Source organism: Vanellus vanellus (genome assembly GCF_965231255.1).
Source record: "Vanellus vanellus genome assembly, chromosome: 2".
NCBI classification, from domain to species: Eukaryota; Metazoa; Chordata; class Aves; order Charadriiformes; family Charadriidae; genus Vanellus; species Vanellus vanellus.
Window position 1 is genome coordinate 64,972,178 of NC_138906.1, and position 17,640 is coordinate 64,989,817.

The 17,640-nt window shown below is 50.8% G+C and overlaps 1 protein-coding gene across 1 annotated transcript in view; it reads left to right on the plus strand.

Moving 5' to 3' along the window:
• Window positions 1-11,732: 11,732 nt before the first annotated feature.
• Window positions 11,733-17,640, plus strand: part of LIMD1 (LIM domain containing 1) — a 30,656-nt gene continuing 24,748 nt past the window's right edge. Inside the window, exon 1 of the mRNA XM_082479130.1 lies at window positions 11,733-12,920. Within this exon, the coding sequence (XP_082335256.1) occupies window positions 11,774-12,920 (1,147 nt within the window). The 5' untranslated portion in view covers window positions 11,733-11,773. The remainder of the gene's footprint in view (window positions 12,921-17,640) is intronic.

The following is a 17,640-nucleotide window of genomic DNA, read 5'->3' on the forward strand; positions in this document are numbered from 1 at the left end:
GTTTGGGTACCCTACCATTAGCTAACATTTTAAGTTGTAAGAAAATGTTACTACGGTGTGTTAATTTAAAAAAGGATTTGTTTAGCGCTGGACTTGGGCACAGCAGGTAGCCAGAATGCGGTGGTTTGATACATTTCACATACGTTTCAGAGCCAAGCCAAGAAAAAGGTCAGATTATTGAGTCAAGCTCTGCCTTAGCCAGGATCCTCCTTCCTCGCTGGCGTATTTCTGTTGGCTCATACGTGAGAGGTTCAACTTCAGCAAAGTGCTGGTGGTTCTTTCTGCACAGAACAGAATGGAAGGTAATTCCTACACACAAGCCAGCTCAGAGACTTCTGAGGGGATTCAAGAAAGGGGTGAATTGGCTGCTAGAAATGCAGCAGCGGGGAAGGCAGACAGCATACTTTTTGCCTCTACTCCTAGTTCTTGTAGTGCCTGGATCGTAAAACTTGAATTGAAATGTTTTCTTTTTTTTCTGAGGGGTTCATTAAGTGGAAATAGCCATCGTGTTTCTAAAAATCAATCAGACTTTCATAAAACACAGCCATTCTCATGCCTCATTTCAACCATTTTATTTGTGTACTGTGTTGCTGTTATATCCACATGGAAATGTTTATTGTATTTAGCAAATGCTTGAAAAGGGGTTTCCAAAGAGACCATTACAGGGTTCATTGTGTAAGAATGTCTATTCTTTAACAGCCATTAAACTAAGTAGTCCAATAAGCCAGCCATTTATGAGCCATTCTGACAGTAAAGAAGTCTGCAATAAGAACCAGCCAGGCAAATAGAGAGGTCTGTATTAACCCTCCAGCCCTGCAGTCATCCAGACTCTGTCTTGAGATTAAAAGAAAACCAACAAAAATCTCCCTCTAAACAGTAAATAAGTCCAACAGATGCTAAGCAACTAGGATCAAGGTAAATCACTTTGCAGTGTGAATACTAGTTAAGCAATACCAATATTCATTTTGATTTTATCCATTTTCGGTACTGAAGATGTAGCTGCATAGCCGAGATGCCGGGCTCAGCGAGCAGATTCGGCTCTACGCATCCCCACTTCTGCAACAAAACTCTTCTGATTCTGCTTCCTCCTGCAGCACACTTAGGCAGATTTTCTCTTCAGCAGTCCTTTGACACAAGAGTGACTAAGAAATGGAATATTTATAATGAAGATACGGTCTTTGTAGTTTTAAGACTGCAAAAATCTCAGCCACAAAGGAATGCATTCAGACATTCAAACACAGGCCTTTAGTTGGAGTTAAAATAATTTGAATTCCAGTGTCTGCCTGACATATATGTTGTTATAAATTCATAAAACTCCTGTTCAGAAGCCCCTAAAAGGACTGTGAAAGAGGCCCTTTAAAGTAAAATCTGTAGCACAGCACAGTCCTGCTTTTTTTCTGTGTAACAGTTTAACACACCCTGTGGAACCATTTTAACCACGTTTTTCTTTGGGGGGAAGGTGACATGTTTGGTGTAAATAAAAACTTTTAAAATTTACAAGGATGAAGAAAGATGTTGTGAGCCTGGCAGCCCTACGGTGCCTTTAAACAAAAGTTGCAGTCACTGCAGGGCTGAGCAGCAGCCCACAGTGTTTATTGCTGTTAGCACTGGCGGGTATTTGCTCTTGCCAGAGGAAGTGAATCGTAGATGTCACTTGGTGATTCAGGCAAAATCAAAAGAAGGAATGGACTTCTACACCCTGAAAAAGGAAAAGTAGTGAACAGCAGTTGCACAAAAAGTGTAAGGTCAGAAGTCATGCCAGTAAGCTGATGTTCAGTGTGGTCTAGATGATACAAAAAAAAAAAAAAAAAGCCAGTGAAAAAGTGAGAGAGATGATGCAGTAAGTCTGACAGAGCCTAATCCCCGGGTAAGTGTATGTTTGAAAGATGCCAGAGGTGCCAGCTGTGGAGTTGTGCAGTTGTCCTGACAGCTGCTGACATTTCTCATAAGGTTGACCTGCTCGGAAGCGCGGTTGCCATTTGTCTTAGGATAATCCTGACTCACAGGTTTGGCCCGTGCCTAGATGGGACCGATGCTGATGCACAGGCTGTAGCCCGTTAAGAAGCCTTTGTGAAATAACTTATTGCAGATGCCTCTCATTTATTTAACAGTTGTTACTTCTGTCTGGGTACAGGTGCATCTTTATGCCGAAGGTGGTATAAAGCGTTGCCACAGATTGTGCGCCCTTGAAGAGTTCAGAGGCGAAATAGTATGGGAGCTTTAGATCTGGGCAGGGATAGTTGAGGAGTGGGAAGGAAAGGTCCTGATGGGCATTCAATCAAATTGCACTGCGTTTAGACATACACACATTAAAATGGATATGGTGCCACTGTCCTTATTCCACGAAGTGATGAGCTAAAGATGTGGGAGATTTGCTAAACCCAGTGGGATAGACACAGGACAGACTATTCCAAGAAATGGATCCACCATGCAGAAGGGGCATTCCTTGCATCCTGTCACTCACGGTGATAGAAGACTGGTCACAGTGCTGACCCAGTCCGTATCAAGTTTCTGGTTTAAGTAATACAAAATTTTGAATAGAATTATTGGTACACTTTCTACCCCAGAATCGTTAATGTAACTGAAATTCCCAAATCTCCAGCCTTCAAACACTGATCCTGGAAAAACAAAAATTGGCAAAGTCCTGAGAGGTCACTAAGTACTTTTCTGATGCTGTTGATTGCATGCGAAGGATCTCAGATGCTGGGGAGATGGGGACAGCGTAATGTGCCAGAAGAAGCCACAGTGTAGGAAAATGTGGTATGAGGCGTGGGTGTTTCGTAGCTGTGACGGAGATGAAATGGACACACCAATTCTGCTTTGCAGCAAAGCAATAGGGCTTTTTACATCACATTAAGGAACAACGTCACAGCTTAGGTCACTAACTAAGGCAGTTCTCTAGCCAGGTTGTCCCACCTACGCTTCAAACAAAAACCTATGCAAGGGCGTTGCTGAACAAGCATGTATTTTTTCCATGCCCTTCACCTGAATCCAAAATGGAGATTTAGTGCAAAATAAAATCTGCGCTGCCTGTTTGCCATTTACCAGATTAAAGTAATGCCTCAGAACTGACATCTGGTTAATGATGGCTTTTTCTGATCTGGCTTTGTAAAAGCCTGCTTGTTTCTTGTGGAGGGAGACATTCCACAGATAACGCAGGTCATACAGCCCCTCTTCTTTGTCTCTCCTTCTTCACAGTAAAGCCTCACAGAAAGCTATTCCCCTTCTCGGAACTTTTTACAATCAACCTGAACTAGAAAGAATGTTAATTAGCACTTTGCTGGTTGTTCCTTCCTAGGGAAGTGTGCAATATATATGATTTTTCAAACAGCTTGTCTATAAATGAGGACAGGGGGAGAAATCACTGGTGTTTTTTTTCTAGTTTTGCAATACTTATTGCAGTTTACAGAGAGGGGATTGGCTTTATTTATGTATATTTACCGACTTGGAACAGTACATACGTTGGTTTTGCTGGATGCTTTTTCTGCTGCTTTATTTCTTCAGTTCCCTCCTGTTAGGATCTGAGCTAATTTTATATTAAAGGACTGTGCCATAAGAGAAGTCTTGCATGGGAAGCCAGGTCTATCACCAGAATCCGAGTGCTGAATACACTTATTAGCCCACTGATTCCTATCATTCCAGGTAATGTCCATTTTTTACTTTAAAAAATGTTGCTGGAACTACAGCCGTGTTACTTTTTTTATGGAAATGGGGTTCACGTCTCAAAGAAGGATGAAGCTGCTCACAGTAGATCAGAGGCAGTTTTTAGCACGTCCCAGCTATAGCGAGAGAAGAGCTGAACTGGAGCATTATCTCTGCACAGGAGGGAACAGGATCAGAGCTGTCATCTGCAGCCCAGATGATAAAAGAGATCTTGCCTGACGCGCGGAGGAAAGGTGGGATTTTTTATTTTTTTTTTTCCCTTTCCTGATTAAAGTGACTTTCCGGTACCACAAAGCATTCTGCAATTCCCTAACCCCGTCTGTTCCAGGAGGCCCCGACTCACACACGACCTTTGTGTCTCGCGGCACTTCCCTCGCTCAAGTAAGCCTTGGGTTGGGTAAGTTCAGGTCCGGTTTTAGCCCTGGAGAGTTGCATCTCCTATATAAAATTAGCTCTAGTTTTATGTGTAGTCAGAGAGTTTGAACAGGTTTTCCTGGGTTTATAAGTTGTTGGGGTCTCTGAATGGGAGCATCTTTGCCCAGGTGAAGCGACGTGGCAGAGAGGAGTCCTGATGGCTCTTGTTCTATCTGCTGGCCTTTATGTCGGCAGTGAGAGACTGGAATCTCAGCTGAGGTCAAGCGGATGCTTGTGTTTGTTGTCAGGTGAATGTGGTCCAAACCTGTGAAAGATTTTAATCACAGGCATCTCATCAAAAATACCCCGCGATATTTCCTCGGATGCTTCTCTGCCTGCGCCGCTCCAATTTGCTCTCCATTTTAAGCTGCCGAACTGCTCACTCGGCAAAGGAACATGTAAACGGGAAAGGCTTAAGTGTAACGAGCTAAATATCTGTATTGTTTCTGCTTGCACTTGTGACGCTCAGCCTGGGACATTTGGGGCATAAGAAGTGCTTTTATTTGAAGAGCCTGATCTTCTTCAGTATAACTAAGCAGAACATAATACGTTTACACGAACAGAAGACGCGTGCCTTTGTGCTTGCTCTCTTAGATACAAGCACGCTCTCTGGGCTGGCTGCAAGGGGAAGACCCACGCTCACATCTGAGGCTTTGAACTTCCTTATCTACCAGTAGTTTTTTTTACACATGCCAAAACCGAGCATAAAAGGTCCCGAGGTTCTCCCGGGACACCCCCCTCCCGCTGCCAGAAGGGACGCGCGAGCTGCCCGGCACGGGGACTTGCTCTCCAATAACAGTGCCTCTGGTGCCAACGATATGCGAAGCGAAATACATATAGTCATAACAGCTGTAGGTGATCCAGTGCACTCATCAGGAATAATAAACACAGGACACATAACCGGGGCAGAAAAGAAAGCGATTTAGTAAAGGAGCGTGACACATTGCTGGCATTGCTGGGTTTGTTTCTGATGAAGATTAAGAGAATTGGCATAACAGGAAATTGTTTTCTGCTACAAAGGGAAATCAATTGTCTTTAAATACACAGCAGTGCAATTAGCAAGTCTTACTAATTGCTGCAAAATAGAAATAACAAGCGTGCGTTGCAGGGCTAGCTAAGCCAAGAAAGTATTGTGAAAAAAAAAATAATAGTAGAAGCTTTTAGAAATGAATATTTTTCTTAAGTACGTCTCCGTCCCTGGAGATCCACGTGGCTGGATGAAATAGCAAGGGTGCAATAAAAATATATACTTCCCAATTTTCCCATGCGAAAGAGCATTTCAAAACATCTGTTAGTCAGAGAGCTTCTCCTCGGACGTGCACTGAAGAGCGGGGTGGATGCACTGACTGCATCTGGCAAGTCCACTCGAAGTCCACCAAGACATGTGAGGCCGATGACTGATGGCAGGATGTCGTCTGACCCACGGAGTGCTTCCAGCCGAGGATTACTAAAGGCCACTTATGTTGGTTAAACAGGTCACGGTGTCTTTTGTGTTAATGTGCTGATAAAGAGCTGGAAAATTCTCCATGTGAGTTCTTGTCCTGAGAAAAGGCTCTTTTTAGTAGAATGGAGAAAGCAAACTATTCTGTATTCATTCAAGCAGGGGTAGGAAAACCACCAAAGCCACCTGCATTATTTTGGTGCAACCCAGATGCCACCAAAAGCAAGTGTTTGGCCTGGTGGACTGATGGCAAAGGGAGACCAGGGTCTCCGCCACCGCTGGGCGTTCTCTGCCCCCATGCAGCAGCCGAGCACTCAGCAGCCGGCTCCGGCTTTCCTCAGGGAGACTGAACTGTTGCAGCTTGGGGATTCGCAGCCTTTTCTCTCTCTGCTGCTGCCTGGGCTCCTGTTTGGGATCTCAGTGATTCCCTATGGCTTCTCTCCAAGTCCAGGTAACCCTTCCCTGCCTCAGTTTTCCCACCTGTGAACTGGGCCCACAGCATCCCACCAAACTGATGCTGCAGGGTCCAGTCATTTAAGGAACATGACCCTGAAAGCCTTTCTATGAAGCATCCATACCAGTCCAGAAGGGCAGTTTGGAAAGCTGTCCCAGTGCTGCCCTGGGCCATATGTGCCATTAAGCATTAATTAAACGACTCTGAGCGTAATTTACGGCAGAGATGATGCCCCGTAGCAGGCAGTCATACTGCAACAGAAGCGAAACACCCAACTTGGGACCCATTTCTGCCCTGACCTCGGGGGCTGTAGGGGCTGCCTGCAGCCCTCAGTCAGCCCCTGCAATTTGGGGGTTAAACGTGCAGGCAGCACAGGCAGCAGGCAGGGCAGGCCTCCTGCAGGAATGCAGAGGCGCCTGGGGCAGCAGCGGTGGGGCAGGAACATCATCTCCTAACCCTGCCCTGACGCCTTCCTGCAAACTTTTCGGGAGGCAGAGGCTGAGGTTTGGCCTCTCCACCTCCACAGCGCCCCTTTCAGCAGCCTGGCCCCTGGCTGGAGCCCGGCTTTCCCACCCACAGCCGCCCCCCAAACCCACCTCCCGCTGCCAACTCCCTCCATCCTTCCCTCCGCCACCCTCTTATTTACCCTACAGCCCTGTGCGTCACCCCTCTGCTATAAAGCACCCGGCTGGTGCAGGTAAATGGCACGTTTATTGAAAACCTCTATTAGAAAGCCAGAGGGAGTGTTCATCGTTTCCCGGGTGCGATTCAGTCGGTGCAGAGTTCGCGGGATGCTGCGGCGCTACCTTGCGAGGGCCCAGAGATGTGTTTGCTCCTGCAAGAACCAAGCCAGGCTCCATCCTGGAAAGAATTCTGCCTTATAAATTTTTCGCTCTGTTTATATTCTAGCACTGAAGCCATTATTGCTTTCCTGCTAAAAGAGACCAGAGCATTTATCTCAGGCATTTCAGGGTGGCGTGCGTAGCCCAGGCTCCTGCGGGAAATGACCTGCCTGGGACAGCCATGGCCCCCAGGGAGGCACAGGCACCAGGGATTAGACCTGGAAATGTCCATAAAGAAACTGGTGCACTGCCAACCACTGGTTCCTCGAGCAGGTTTGCTGACAAATAGCGAGTATACGATATTTGCTTTTGGAGAGAGATCTAGCCATAAATTGTCACCCAGACACCTCCGAATCGTCTTTTCCCGCAAATTAGGCAGCTGTCGTGCCTCAAAATCTGAGGGCGTTTTCTCCCAGACAGATCCGCGTTTTCTCTGGCTCTCTGCAACATCAGCCCAGAGCCAAACGTGGCAGCAAGAAATAAAGACAGGCGATCCCCTCCTGGCTCTCGTTCACGACTTCCCTGTTACCCGGGCAGTGAGCGCTTTGCCCCAGCCTGCCATCGGCCCCGGCACCTCGCCGGCCCTGGAGGGTTGTGCCGTGCCAGTAGAAGGCCACAGCGACGTTCCCAGTGCTCCCACCGACATGGGGGCGAAATAGGGGAGCACTGCCGGGGACTGCTTCTCCCCAAATTGCCACCTCCCTCCGCCCCAGGGGCAGCTGCGATTGCCACGTGGAGTGGGGCTGGGTTACAAGCTGTCAGCATTATTTTGCATGAGTAATTGCAGCGTGTCAGCCTTGCCCACAGGAACAAAAACAGATTAAATGAGCAATGTTGGGGTTTTTTATTTTTTTTTCCTAAGGGACAAGGTTTAGAATAAATTAATTCAAACAGGTACGCAGATTTCGGTCCTGTGCTATGCTAGCAGTCACAGACCCCTTCACTCCTTAATAGGCATGGGCTGTAAAACTCACAGGAACTATTAAAACTGTGGGACCATATCTAATCGCAGCAGAAGGGTCTGCAAGTCAGTGTAGTATTACCTCTCCAGTCTAGAAGAAAGTCCGAGTTAATCATCTGCTCGCTTGGGAATACCCCTGACCCAAGCCTCACAGAAAGAATAAACCCGAGCACGAGGCTTCAAAGGTATTTTGTCGCCTAACGCTCACTGAAAACGTTGCGAATGCCAACGCCTTTCGAATCGCTCGGCTGCGGTTCCCCTCCGAAGGCGCTTGCCAGCCAAGTGTCTGCTCATGCGTGCAGAGCCCGGCAGGAGGCCAAGCCCCTCTTGCGACGGTTCCCCATCCACGGGGCTTCGGCGGCCTTTTTTTTTTCCCCCCACGTCATCCGCGTGAGCATTGTTCTGCCGATGGCCGATTTCATCCTTTGGCATAGGAAGGAAATGTGCTGTACAGAGCTGGTGAAGGTCAGCAGCATCCAGAGCGGCCGTTCGGCAAGAAGGCTGTTTCCCCCCACCTCCTCCTCGCCCCAAGGTGGTGAGGTACTGTAGGCCCAGCTGTAAAACGACTTACAGATGTTACGATTACAGATAAAAAAGTAATGGCGGAAAATGTACGCATGACGCTTGATAAAGAAAGTCAGAAAAAAACCCTATGATCTGAGGGAAGTTACAGATTCTTCCTTGGTTTGTTTGTTGACAGCTGAAAATAGACGTCTGTTCCCAAATACTTCTGTTCCACCAAAGGGAACAGAAAAGTTGGGAAAGGGAAAAGAACATTTCCTAGAAGTCTGAAGAGCCTCATCTCTGTGTGTTTGCAGGCAAAAAACCCCAACAGACACCATCTGAGTCTGTGATATGCTGGATAGGAACGTGCCTTCCCTGGATTAACTTGACCTCCTTTGGTGAGGAGGAGGGGAGAAGGTGGGAGAGCAATGTGTAATTTCTCGATTGTTCTTTGCCCACTAACGTGGCAGATTCCTCCTGGGAGTGAAGCAGCGGTGGGACCCTCGCTCCCGTCCTTATCTACCCGCTGCTCTGTTTCCTTTCTTTCATTCTCTCCAGCCATACAAATATGGATTCAAGCAATCCGTTGCTCATCCACTCTGGATGTCGCCAGAACCGGCCTTGCACTAGCCCTTGCTGAGGATGCTCTTTAGACCGTGAAACACGGTTTCGGCTTTTGCCACCCTGGCCGAGCTTAACCTCAGCCTCAACAGTTTCAGTCAAGTCCCTCAAAAGAGGTAGTTATTTTTGCTCTCGGTCACTGGTGGCCTGAGCCTACACCTGCCTGGCACAAAGCAGCTGCCGGGGGCCACCTTGTCGTCTCCTGGCCATGAAATGGGAGGCAAGCCTGGTCCTGTTGGGCCAAAAGGGCCCCGCCACAGGCAGGGACTTGCTGTGCTTTGCACGACGGACCTTCAGGTGTGAGTTAAGCCCTGGTTGAACTTCTGGGGCTTGTCCAAAGTGGGGTTCAGCCCCCAGGCTGAAGCCCCCAGCTTCTCCCACAGTGAAACGGGGTTTGTGGGGCTCAGCCCATGGCAGTTGCAACGCCCCTCCTTCCCTCACCCCCCCGGCAGAGGAAGGCTTGGGAAGGTTTGATCAATTTGGGCTGTTTTCCCAATACTGCGTGAAAGCTTCCAGCATTATTGATCCCTTTAAACACAGTTAGCGGCAGCAGGCACTGGGGTCCCCCTGCCCTGGCTCTTGGGGACTGGAGCAGCTCGCTGGGATGCCCACCTGCCTGTCTTCCCCAGAAACCATAAAAAAAACCCTTTCTTCTAACCCTGCACTACGGCTGAGGTAACTTTTGCGAGTCCGAAGCTTATCAAGCGTTATCTGCTCAAGCTCGAGCCTCAGGCTCTCACTGCCAGGATGAGGGTCTCAGTCCTGTTCGCAGCCTGCAAAGTGGCTTGGAGATTCCAGGGGCCGCACAGCGCCACGATTTTTAAAAACATAGGGCCAAAACCCACTGGAAGAGCTGGGCTATATTAGACCCGGCCTCTGTTGCCCAGCAGCGCTCCAGTATAGGAACTGGTTGAAAAAGGGAAGGGAGGATTTTTTATTTTTTTTTCTGACAGGTTTTGGTCTCAGCCCAATTCGTGATTAATTATTAAAGGCAGCGAATTTCCACGTTCCTTAACATCTGGCACTATCTCCTGGAGCCTGGGGGAGAATAAAACAACAAGTCCTGGGAATGCGGGACACGTGCCCGGGCTCGTAGGATCAACGGCACTGGTTGTTTTACTCAAGAGGCACCACATCTCCCTAAAAACCGGCCTCTCCCCCCAACCTGGCAGAGGTCCTGTCGCAGCCCCCCTGACCTCTGAGCACCCCCAGCTGTGTTTTGTCACGAAAATTTTGCAGCAAAGAGAGAGGCTGGGGAGGAAAGTACAGAATACCAGGGTAATTCTTTATTTATGTGCTGGAGGTGTCCCGTATGCGGTTTTACAGACAGTTCTTACACCTCTCCAGCATTCGGGCACGACGTGATTTTGAACCAGTTTGGAACTAGATGATCTTTAAGGTCCCTTCCAGCCTAAACCATTCTATGATTCCATGACTTGACCAATCACTGCTTAACACACAGATGCCACTGTTTTGCAAAGCAAAATTTTATGGCATCATCACCCATCTGCTTCTTTCTTGATGTAAACGTCCCCGGAGTTGGTCTTGTTGCAGTTACTCATCTATGATGCCAGGTAATGGAGGGGGGGAGGTTCACGGAGGTGTTGGAGGGGCTGTGATGCTGGTGTTATCTCGGGTGTCCAGGGGTATCCGTTATTCTTCAGGGTGGGGGCTCTCCTCCTTGCAAAGGGCTGGGGTCCTTCAGTCATGCTCACCTAAGCATGTCTGCACAGGTCTTACGAGGAGCAGCTGAGGGAAGCGGGGTGGTTCATCCTGGAGAAAAAGGGGCTCAGGGCAGACCTTATGGCTCTCTGCGACTACCTGAAAGAAGGTTGTAGCGAGGTGGGGGTCGGTCTCTCCTCCCAAGTAACAAGCAATAGGACAAGAGGAAACAGCCTCAGGTTGTGCCAGAGGAGGTTTAGCTCGGCTATTAAGGAAAAATTTCTGGACTGAAAAGGTTGTGAAGCATTGGAACAGGCTGCCCAGGGCAGTGATGGAGTCACCATTCCTGGAGGTATTTAAAAGGCAGGTAGAGGTGGTGCTGAGGGACATGGTTTAGTGGTGGACTTGGCAGTGTTAGGTTGATGGTTGGACTCGATGATCTTAAAGGTCCCTTCCAACCTCAGTGACTCTACGACTATGCAGCACACAATGTAAAATGCATCTGTATTAAGAAAATCCATGTAATTTTCTCCTATAAGGGCTAATTGGTACAGAATGAGATTTTCCTAACAGTTTCTTTTTTTGGGGGGGGGGGGGGGGGGGGGCTGTTTTTTTCACCATAGGCAGCAGCAACTTTCCACCAGCCTTTTTTCACGCGCGTTTCAGGGCCGGTGGGGCCATTCCTCCTCGCGGGGAACGCGGCGAGAGAAAAGAAGCGTTACCCCGAGGGGGGTGGGGGGGAGAGGGAGCGAGGAGGGGAAAAAAAAAACATTATTGCATCATCCGGGCGACTCCAATCCCTTCCCAAGCTCCGTCGCTTTGCCCGGCCCCATTCCCTTAGCTGACACCATGCTGGGGGCGCAGCGCGCTCCTTCCACGCGCGACGTTTTTGCGCCCGCCACGCGTGACGTGATTCCATTCAGCGGTAATGCGCGGCCGCTCCGCGCAGCGCGGAGGCGTGGCTGAGGGGGAGGGGGCGTGGCCAGGAGGCGGGGGGCGGGGGCGTCCGCCCCCGCCCCCCGCCTCCTGGCCACGCCTCCTCCCCCTCAGCCACGCCCCCCGCCGGGGACGGGCGCGGCGGGAGTGAGACGGCGCGGCGGGACGGAGCGGCCGCCTGGGCCGGCAGTGGCCTGAGCCCGGCGAGAAGGAGGAGGAGGAGGGGGAGGAAGGCGGCGGAGAAGGGGGGCGGTCAGCCCGCTGAGCCGGGCGGGATGGATAAGTACGACGACCTGGGTCTGGAAGCCAGCAAGTTCATCGAGGACCTCAACATGTACGAGGCCTCCAAGGACGGTCTCTTTCGGGTGGACAAAGCTGCCGGCAACAACCCCGAGTTCGAGGAGACCAGGCGGGTCTTCGCCACCAAAATGGCCAAGATCCACCTCCAGCAGCAGCAACAGCAGCAGCAGCAGCAGCAGGAGGAGATGCTGATGGCCGCCCTGAACGGAGGGGCTGCCTTCAATGCCCCCCGGCCCAGCCTGCCGGCGGCACGGGGTGCCAAGCCGCCCCCAGCCGCCACCTCCAGGCAATACGACGGAGGGGACCGTGGCTTTGGCGAGAGCGGGGCACGTGCCGAGGCCCCTGGGAGCCAGGCCGGGCGCCGGAGCTGGGATGCGGAGCCCGACCGGATCCCTAGAGCGGGGGGCTCGTGGCCCGGCATGGGACGTGGGGAGCAGCAGGCTGGCAGCTCCGGAGAACCCCAGCCCTGCCGCAGCGGGCAGGAGAACGGCAGCGAGGGCAGGCGGGGTGGTGGGGACCAGAGGTCCTCCTCCTTCTCGCACACCCGGACCCCCCCGGCACCCTCGGCCAGCACGGAGGAAGGGGTGCCGGGCGCCCTGCCACAGCACAGATCCTCCTCCTTCTCGGCTCCCTCAGCACAGCCCACCCGGGGGTTTTCAGGCTCTGCTGACACCTGCAGTCCCAGGGCCGGAGGAGATGGCAGCCAGCTGTGGTACCAGGGTGTCCCGCTGTCCTTCCCCACCAGCTCTGCACCTGCCGCCCCAAGCGTGGACTACCAGCATGCCACTGCCTACCCCAGCCCAGCCGGCCACTTCGTGGCCCACGGTCAAAACCACCGGCCCAATGGCAGCAGTGCGAGCCCTGAGCCAGGCTCCTCACGCCTGGCCTCACGTGGGCCGATGGCTCCGGATGCTCCACAGCCGCCTTTCCCGGATGGTGCGAGTGGACTGCGGTCGGATGCCGGGCACTCGGAGGGCTCCAGCGCGGTGAAGGTGAAGCTGCCCTGCCAGACCCTCCTTCCACAGCCGGAGCAAGGGCCGTCGGCGGCCGAGCTGAAGCTGGAGGCACTGACCCAGCGCCTGGAGCAGGAGATGGATGCTCGGCCGAAGGCCGATTACTTTGGTAAGGAGGCAGTCCGCCAGTTGGCGTCAAAAGGGTTTGTTGCAAAGTGTCACTGCAGGGTTTGCGCCCGCAGGGTTGCGTGTCTCCTACGCCTGCTTGGTTATGCTCTTTCAGTTGCTTGGGGGGTTCTTTTGTTACTCAACTTTTATTGATCACAGGGACTGGAGGCTCTCCTCCTGTGACACTTTTTTCTCTAATCTGACCTCTTAAATTTTAAAGCAAAGGTAGTTTAGCAGCTTTAGGGAGGACAGCGCTGAGAAAAAATGGGAGCAGCATCTTTTGAAGTGTCCTTTGCTGCCGGTAGGGAGGCACTTACCTTTTCTTGACGGTACTCCTGGTTCTCTCTGCCTTAAAAGTATGCTGCACAACCACGTATGAGCAGAAAGGCAGCCGTCCGGCCTGCGGAGGAGTTGTGCCTGTGTACTCCGTGGGCACGGAGATGGGCACAGAGCTCGGGGAGACTTGGTGGTACCCCCCATGGAGGTGGCCATGGCCAGGAGTGCTTGCGGGATCGCTTGAAGAGGAGTTGCTTGGGGATGGGAAGGGTGGTGGTTTCCCAAACTTGCCAGGACTTCCCCCCACCTCCAGATGCTGGCCCCCATCAGCTCTGAAAGGATCGGTGCATCCTGAAGATGGCAGAAAAACAGGCAGTAGGCACATTTCTCCCTACATCTTGGGTCTGCGAGTAGTCCAGACCGCCACCAGAGGTTGTTGCTGGTGCTTGGCAGTGGAAAGGGACCGCTTACATGCAAGGATCTCCCAAAGAGAATATTAAATGTCCTGCTGGATTAAACAGATTTACCACCCCAGGATGTCAGAAGGTCAGGGGCAAATCAAGCTCTTCCTTTCCCTGCTGTGCCACTTTGCAATTTAATAGCAGATGAGGGAGTTCAGCTTTTGAGAGAAGGAAACCCGAAGTTGCTGGGAAGGCTGAGAATTCCACAGTTAATTTAACAAACGATGGGAGCAGGTCTAGTGTATGGATTTTCCTCACAATTTTAGACCCATGGTCACAGAAGTAGAAGCAGGGACAGATTAAACTCTTCAGCCTGCTGCAGAGGAAGGGTTTGCATCTGAGGCTGCATGAGGTCCTGCCTGGTGGGGTCAGTGGGTGGCTCAGCAGTGGTTTGTGCACACAGGAGCGGCCATGGGCTTCACGCCAACCTTCGGGGACGTAGTTGGAGGGACCACCGAGTGCTCAGTTGCAAATTGCCTAACAAAATGTGTTTCTTGGCATCAGGTGGTGGTGCTTGCCTGCAGAGGGCCGAGCTGGGATTGTTTACCTCAGTATCTTAAGTCTGGATTCAGCCTCGTGGCAGGGCAGACACGTTTTTATTCTGTTGCAGAAAAGCAGTGTGTCAAGTTGCTGTACTTGGACCGTTTTGGCCTGGAAATGTGTTTTGGTGGTTTCCATCCCGTGCGGGCAGTGCACAGTTTGAATGAGCTCAGGGAACCTCGTCTCGGGGTGGGGGGGAAGGCTGAACACTGTGACAAGGAGCTTGTAATGAAGATAGGGTTGGGACAAGAGTCTCATGGGAGGCAGTGCTCAAAAATGGGAATATTTTGCTGGAGGCAGCATTCAGCTGCGCTAAAGATGTCGGGGGTCTCTTCAGCAGACCCTGCTGTGTGTGTCTTCTCCTCACGGTGCAAGTAAACCGGCTGGATCATGCCTCATCTGAAATGTGTGTGGGGATGGAGTGAGAGAGCAGAGGGACCTAGTCGGTGGTTAGATTATTTTTACGTTTTTGTCACTAAATAGAGGGTGGCGCCAGGGGGAGGCTTTCGTCCTGCGGGAAATTTGTAGTGAAGCAGGAGTAATTCTGGCAGCACTGCGAGTTCTGCCGGTCAGGCGGCTGAGTTACTGGTGAGCCCTGGTGAGGGAGGAGAGACGGAGGCAGCCTCACCCCCAGTGAGGTCTTTTGACATCCTCCTGGCAGGAGGTTTTACACCAGGGTGTAGTGTCTGAGAAACTGGGGAAGGACGAGAGTGATGGGGAAGAGGGGAAAACGAAAAGATGCAGTCACAGCAAAGGAAGAAGTAACATTTTGTGGAGCCTCAGCTTTGTGGAGGAAGGCTCGGCAAATCTGCCCTGTGGAGGACCAAGGAGCAGGAAGGGGCAAGTACAGAGGTATTTTAATTCTGGGCCTCCTCCCCCTTTCTTCCTCACTTTTATTTTCATTTTTTCACAGTTACCTTACTTCCTTTGGAGGAATAAAGGACCCAGCTGGTCTTCTGAATCTGTCTTTTCTATTCCCTGCCCTCAAGCTAGAAAACTTTAGGATGGAAAATAAATACTTTTATGCAATAGTGATAAAAAGGATCAACAGGGCTTTTTCATTGCAGACTTTCCCCTGGTGAAGGGAAGTCTAATGCAGCAGCTTTGCAGTACATCGCAGCCAGGAAATGAAACCAGGACTGAAGTGCAGATGACCAAAGTGTTTTATCTAAAATGCTTTCAGCTCTCCTTATTTTGGGTGCCGATTTTGTAACAAAGAGATTTGTTAAGATGGATCTGTCTGCCTGTCTTGGTACCATACAGTCCTTCAGTCTGTCTCTGGCTAGACTGAACACGAACAATTAATTCTGATCACAGTAAAGGAGCTGCTTTTTCCTTCACTATGTGAAAATGAGCATTTGTAAGTGGAAGTCTAGGAAAGCGACGTGGACAGTCAGCGATATGGACAGTGAGCGACATGAACAGTGGGGTCGAGTGCACCCTCAGTAAGTTTACCGATGATACCAAACTGTTTGGTGAGGTAGATGTGCTGGAGGGGAGGGATGCTATCCAGAGGGACCTGGACAGGCTGGAGAGGTGGGCCCAAACCAACCTCATGCAGTTCAACAAGGCCAAGTGCAAGGTCTTACATGTGGGTCGGGGCAATCCCAAGCACAAATGCAGGCTCGGCAGGGAATGGCTGGAGAGCAGCCCTGAGGAGAAGGACCTGGGTTTGCTGATTGACGAGAAGCTCAACATGAGCCAGCAATGTGCAATTGCAGCCCAGAAGGCCAACCATATCCTGGGCTGCGTCAAAAGAAGTGTGGCCAGCAGGTCAAAGGAGGTGATTCTGCCCCTCTACTCCAATCTCGTGAGACCCCACCTGGAGTACTGCATCCAGTTCTGGAGTCCCCAGCATAAGAAGGACATGGACCTGCTGGAGTGTGTCCAGAGGAGAGCCATGAGGATGATCCAAGGGCTGGAGCACCTCTCCTATGAGGAGAGGCTGGGAGAGTTGGGGCTGTTCAGCCTGGAGAAGAGAAGGCTCTGAGGAGATCTTATTGCGGCCTTCCAGTACCTAAAGGGGGCCTACAGTAGAGCTGGGGAAGGACTTTTTACTCAGGCAGGTAGTGATAGGATGAGGGGGAATGGCTTTAAACTGGAAGAGGGCAGGTTCAGATTGAACATTAGGAAGAAGTTTTTCACTTTGAGGGTGGTGAGGCACAGGTTGCCCAGAGAGGTTGTTGAGGCCCCATCCCTGGAGGTGTTGAAGGCCAGGCTGGACATGGCCTTGGGCAACCTGGTCTAGGGGGAGGTGTCCCTGCCTATGGCAGGGGGGTTGGAACTTGATGATCTTCAAGGTCCTTTCCAACCTAAACCGTTCTATTATTCTATGAAAGGATAAGCTAGGGACTAGGCGTAACATAGGTAGGATGCTCTGCTGAGGAGTAACAAGGCAGTCTGGTTATCTGTCAGCACCAGGTTGCAGTACAAAATCCATTTGTCTGCTCAGAGTATGTATAATAAGTGAAAGGAAAGAAGCAACAAAGCCAAGAATTTTCTGTTTTTAAATAGTGGCCTATGTGTGAGCAGCGTGGGCTGCGCATGTCTCTGGAGGAATTTGGGTTTTCTAGGAGTGCTTTTGAAGTGCTGACTTGATTTGTGTGGGCTTTTGAGGAGGACATGGGGAGTCTCAGGTATCACCCAGGTCTTACGCTTGGGGAGGGAAATCCTGAAATTGCTCCCTGGAGATGCCAGTTCCCGTGGAGCAGAGGGGGGCCCCAGGTCCCAGGAGGTGCTGCTGGAAGCCACCTTAGTTTGTATTCAGGTTTTTGTATACTGTTTCCATGCAACATCCAGGAGTGGGGTGCTGAATCCCACTGATTTTCCTGGTGTTCCTTTGGATGCACCAGCCTTCATCTCCACTGGGTGAACAGGAGGATTAATTAAGGAGGAGTGACTGGGGGAGTTGCAGCTCCTCCACTAGCACCACCCAGCGCGATGCAGATGTTTTGGGTTAGGTTGAGGTCCCACCATTGGTATGGGATGAGTTTTCAGGTGAGAGCAGGCAGATGCACAACCAGACCAAGCATCTGCCTGCACTGCATGGGAGTGACTTGACAGGGGAGAGGACTGGCTGAGAGGCGTTGGGGTCTGCAGGGAGGTTTTTTGCTGTTCATTTTGGCAGAACCTGTAGTACCATGCAGTTCCTTGATCTGCAGGCACAGATGGATGATTTTAGAGGTGTGATGTGTAGCAGTGTGAATTTCATGTAGCTGGATGGAAACCTCCATCTGATGGAGACTATCTACACCCTTACCAAGAGTCTTTTTTAAAACAATTTTTATAAATGGTTTTCTTGTTATAAATATTTGTTAGTTATTGAGTTCTGGCTTCCTTATTATTTAGAGCAGAGCTGATAAGCTGCAGGTATTTTAGGAGGGCCCCAGGCATCTTGTTTTGCAGTGAAATACTGGGATGCTTCCCAGCAGTCAGGCAGAGAAG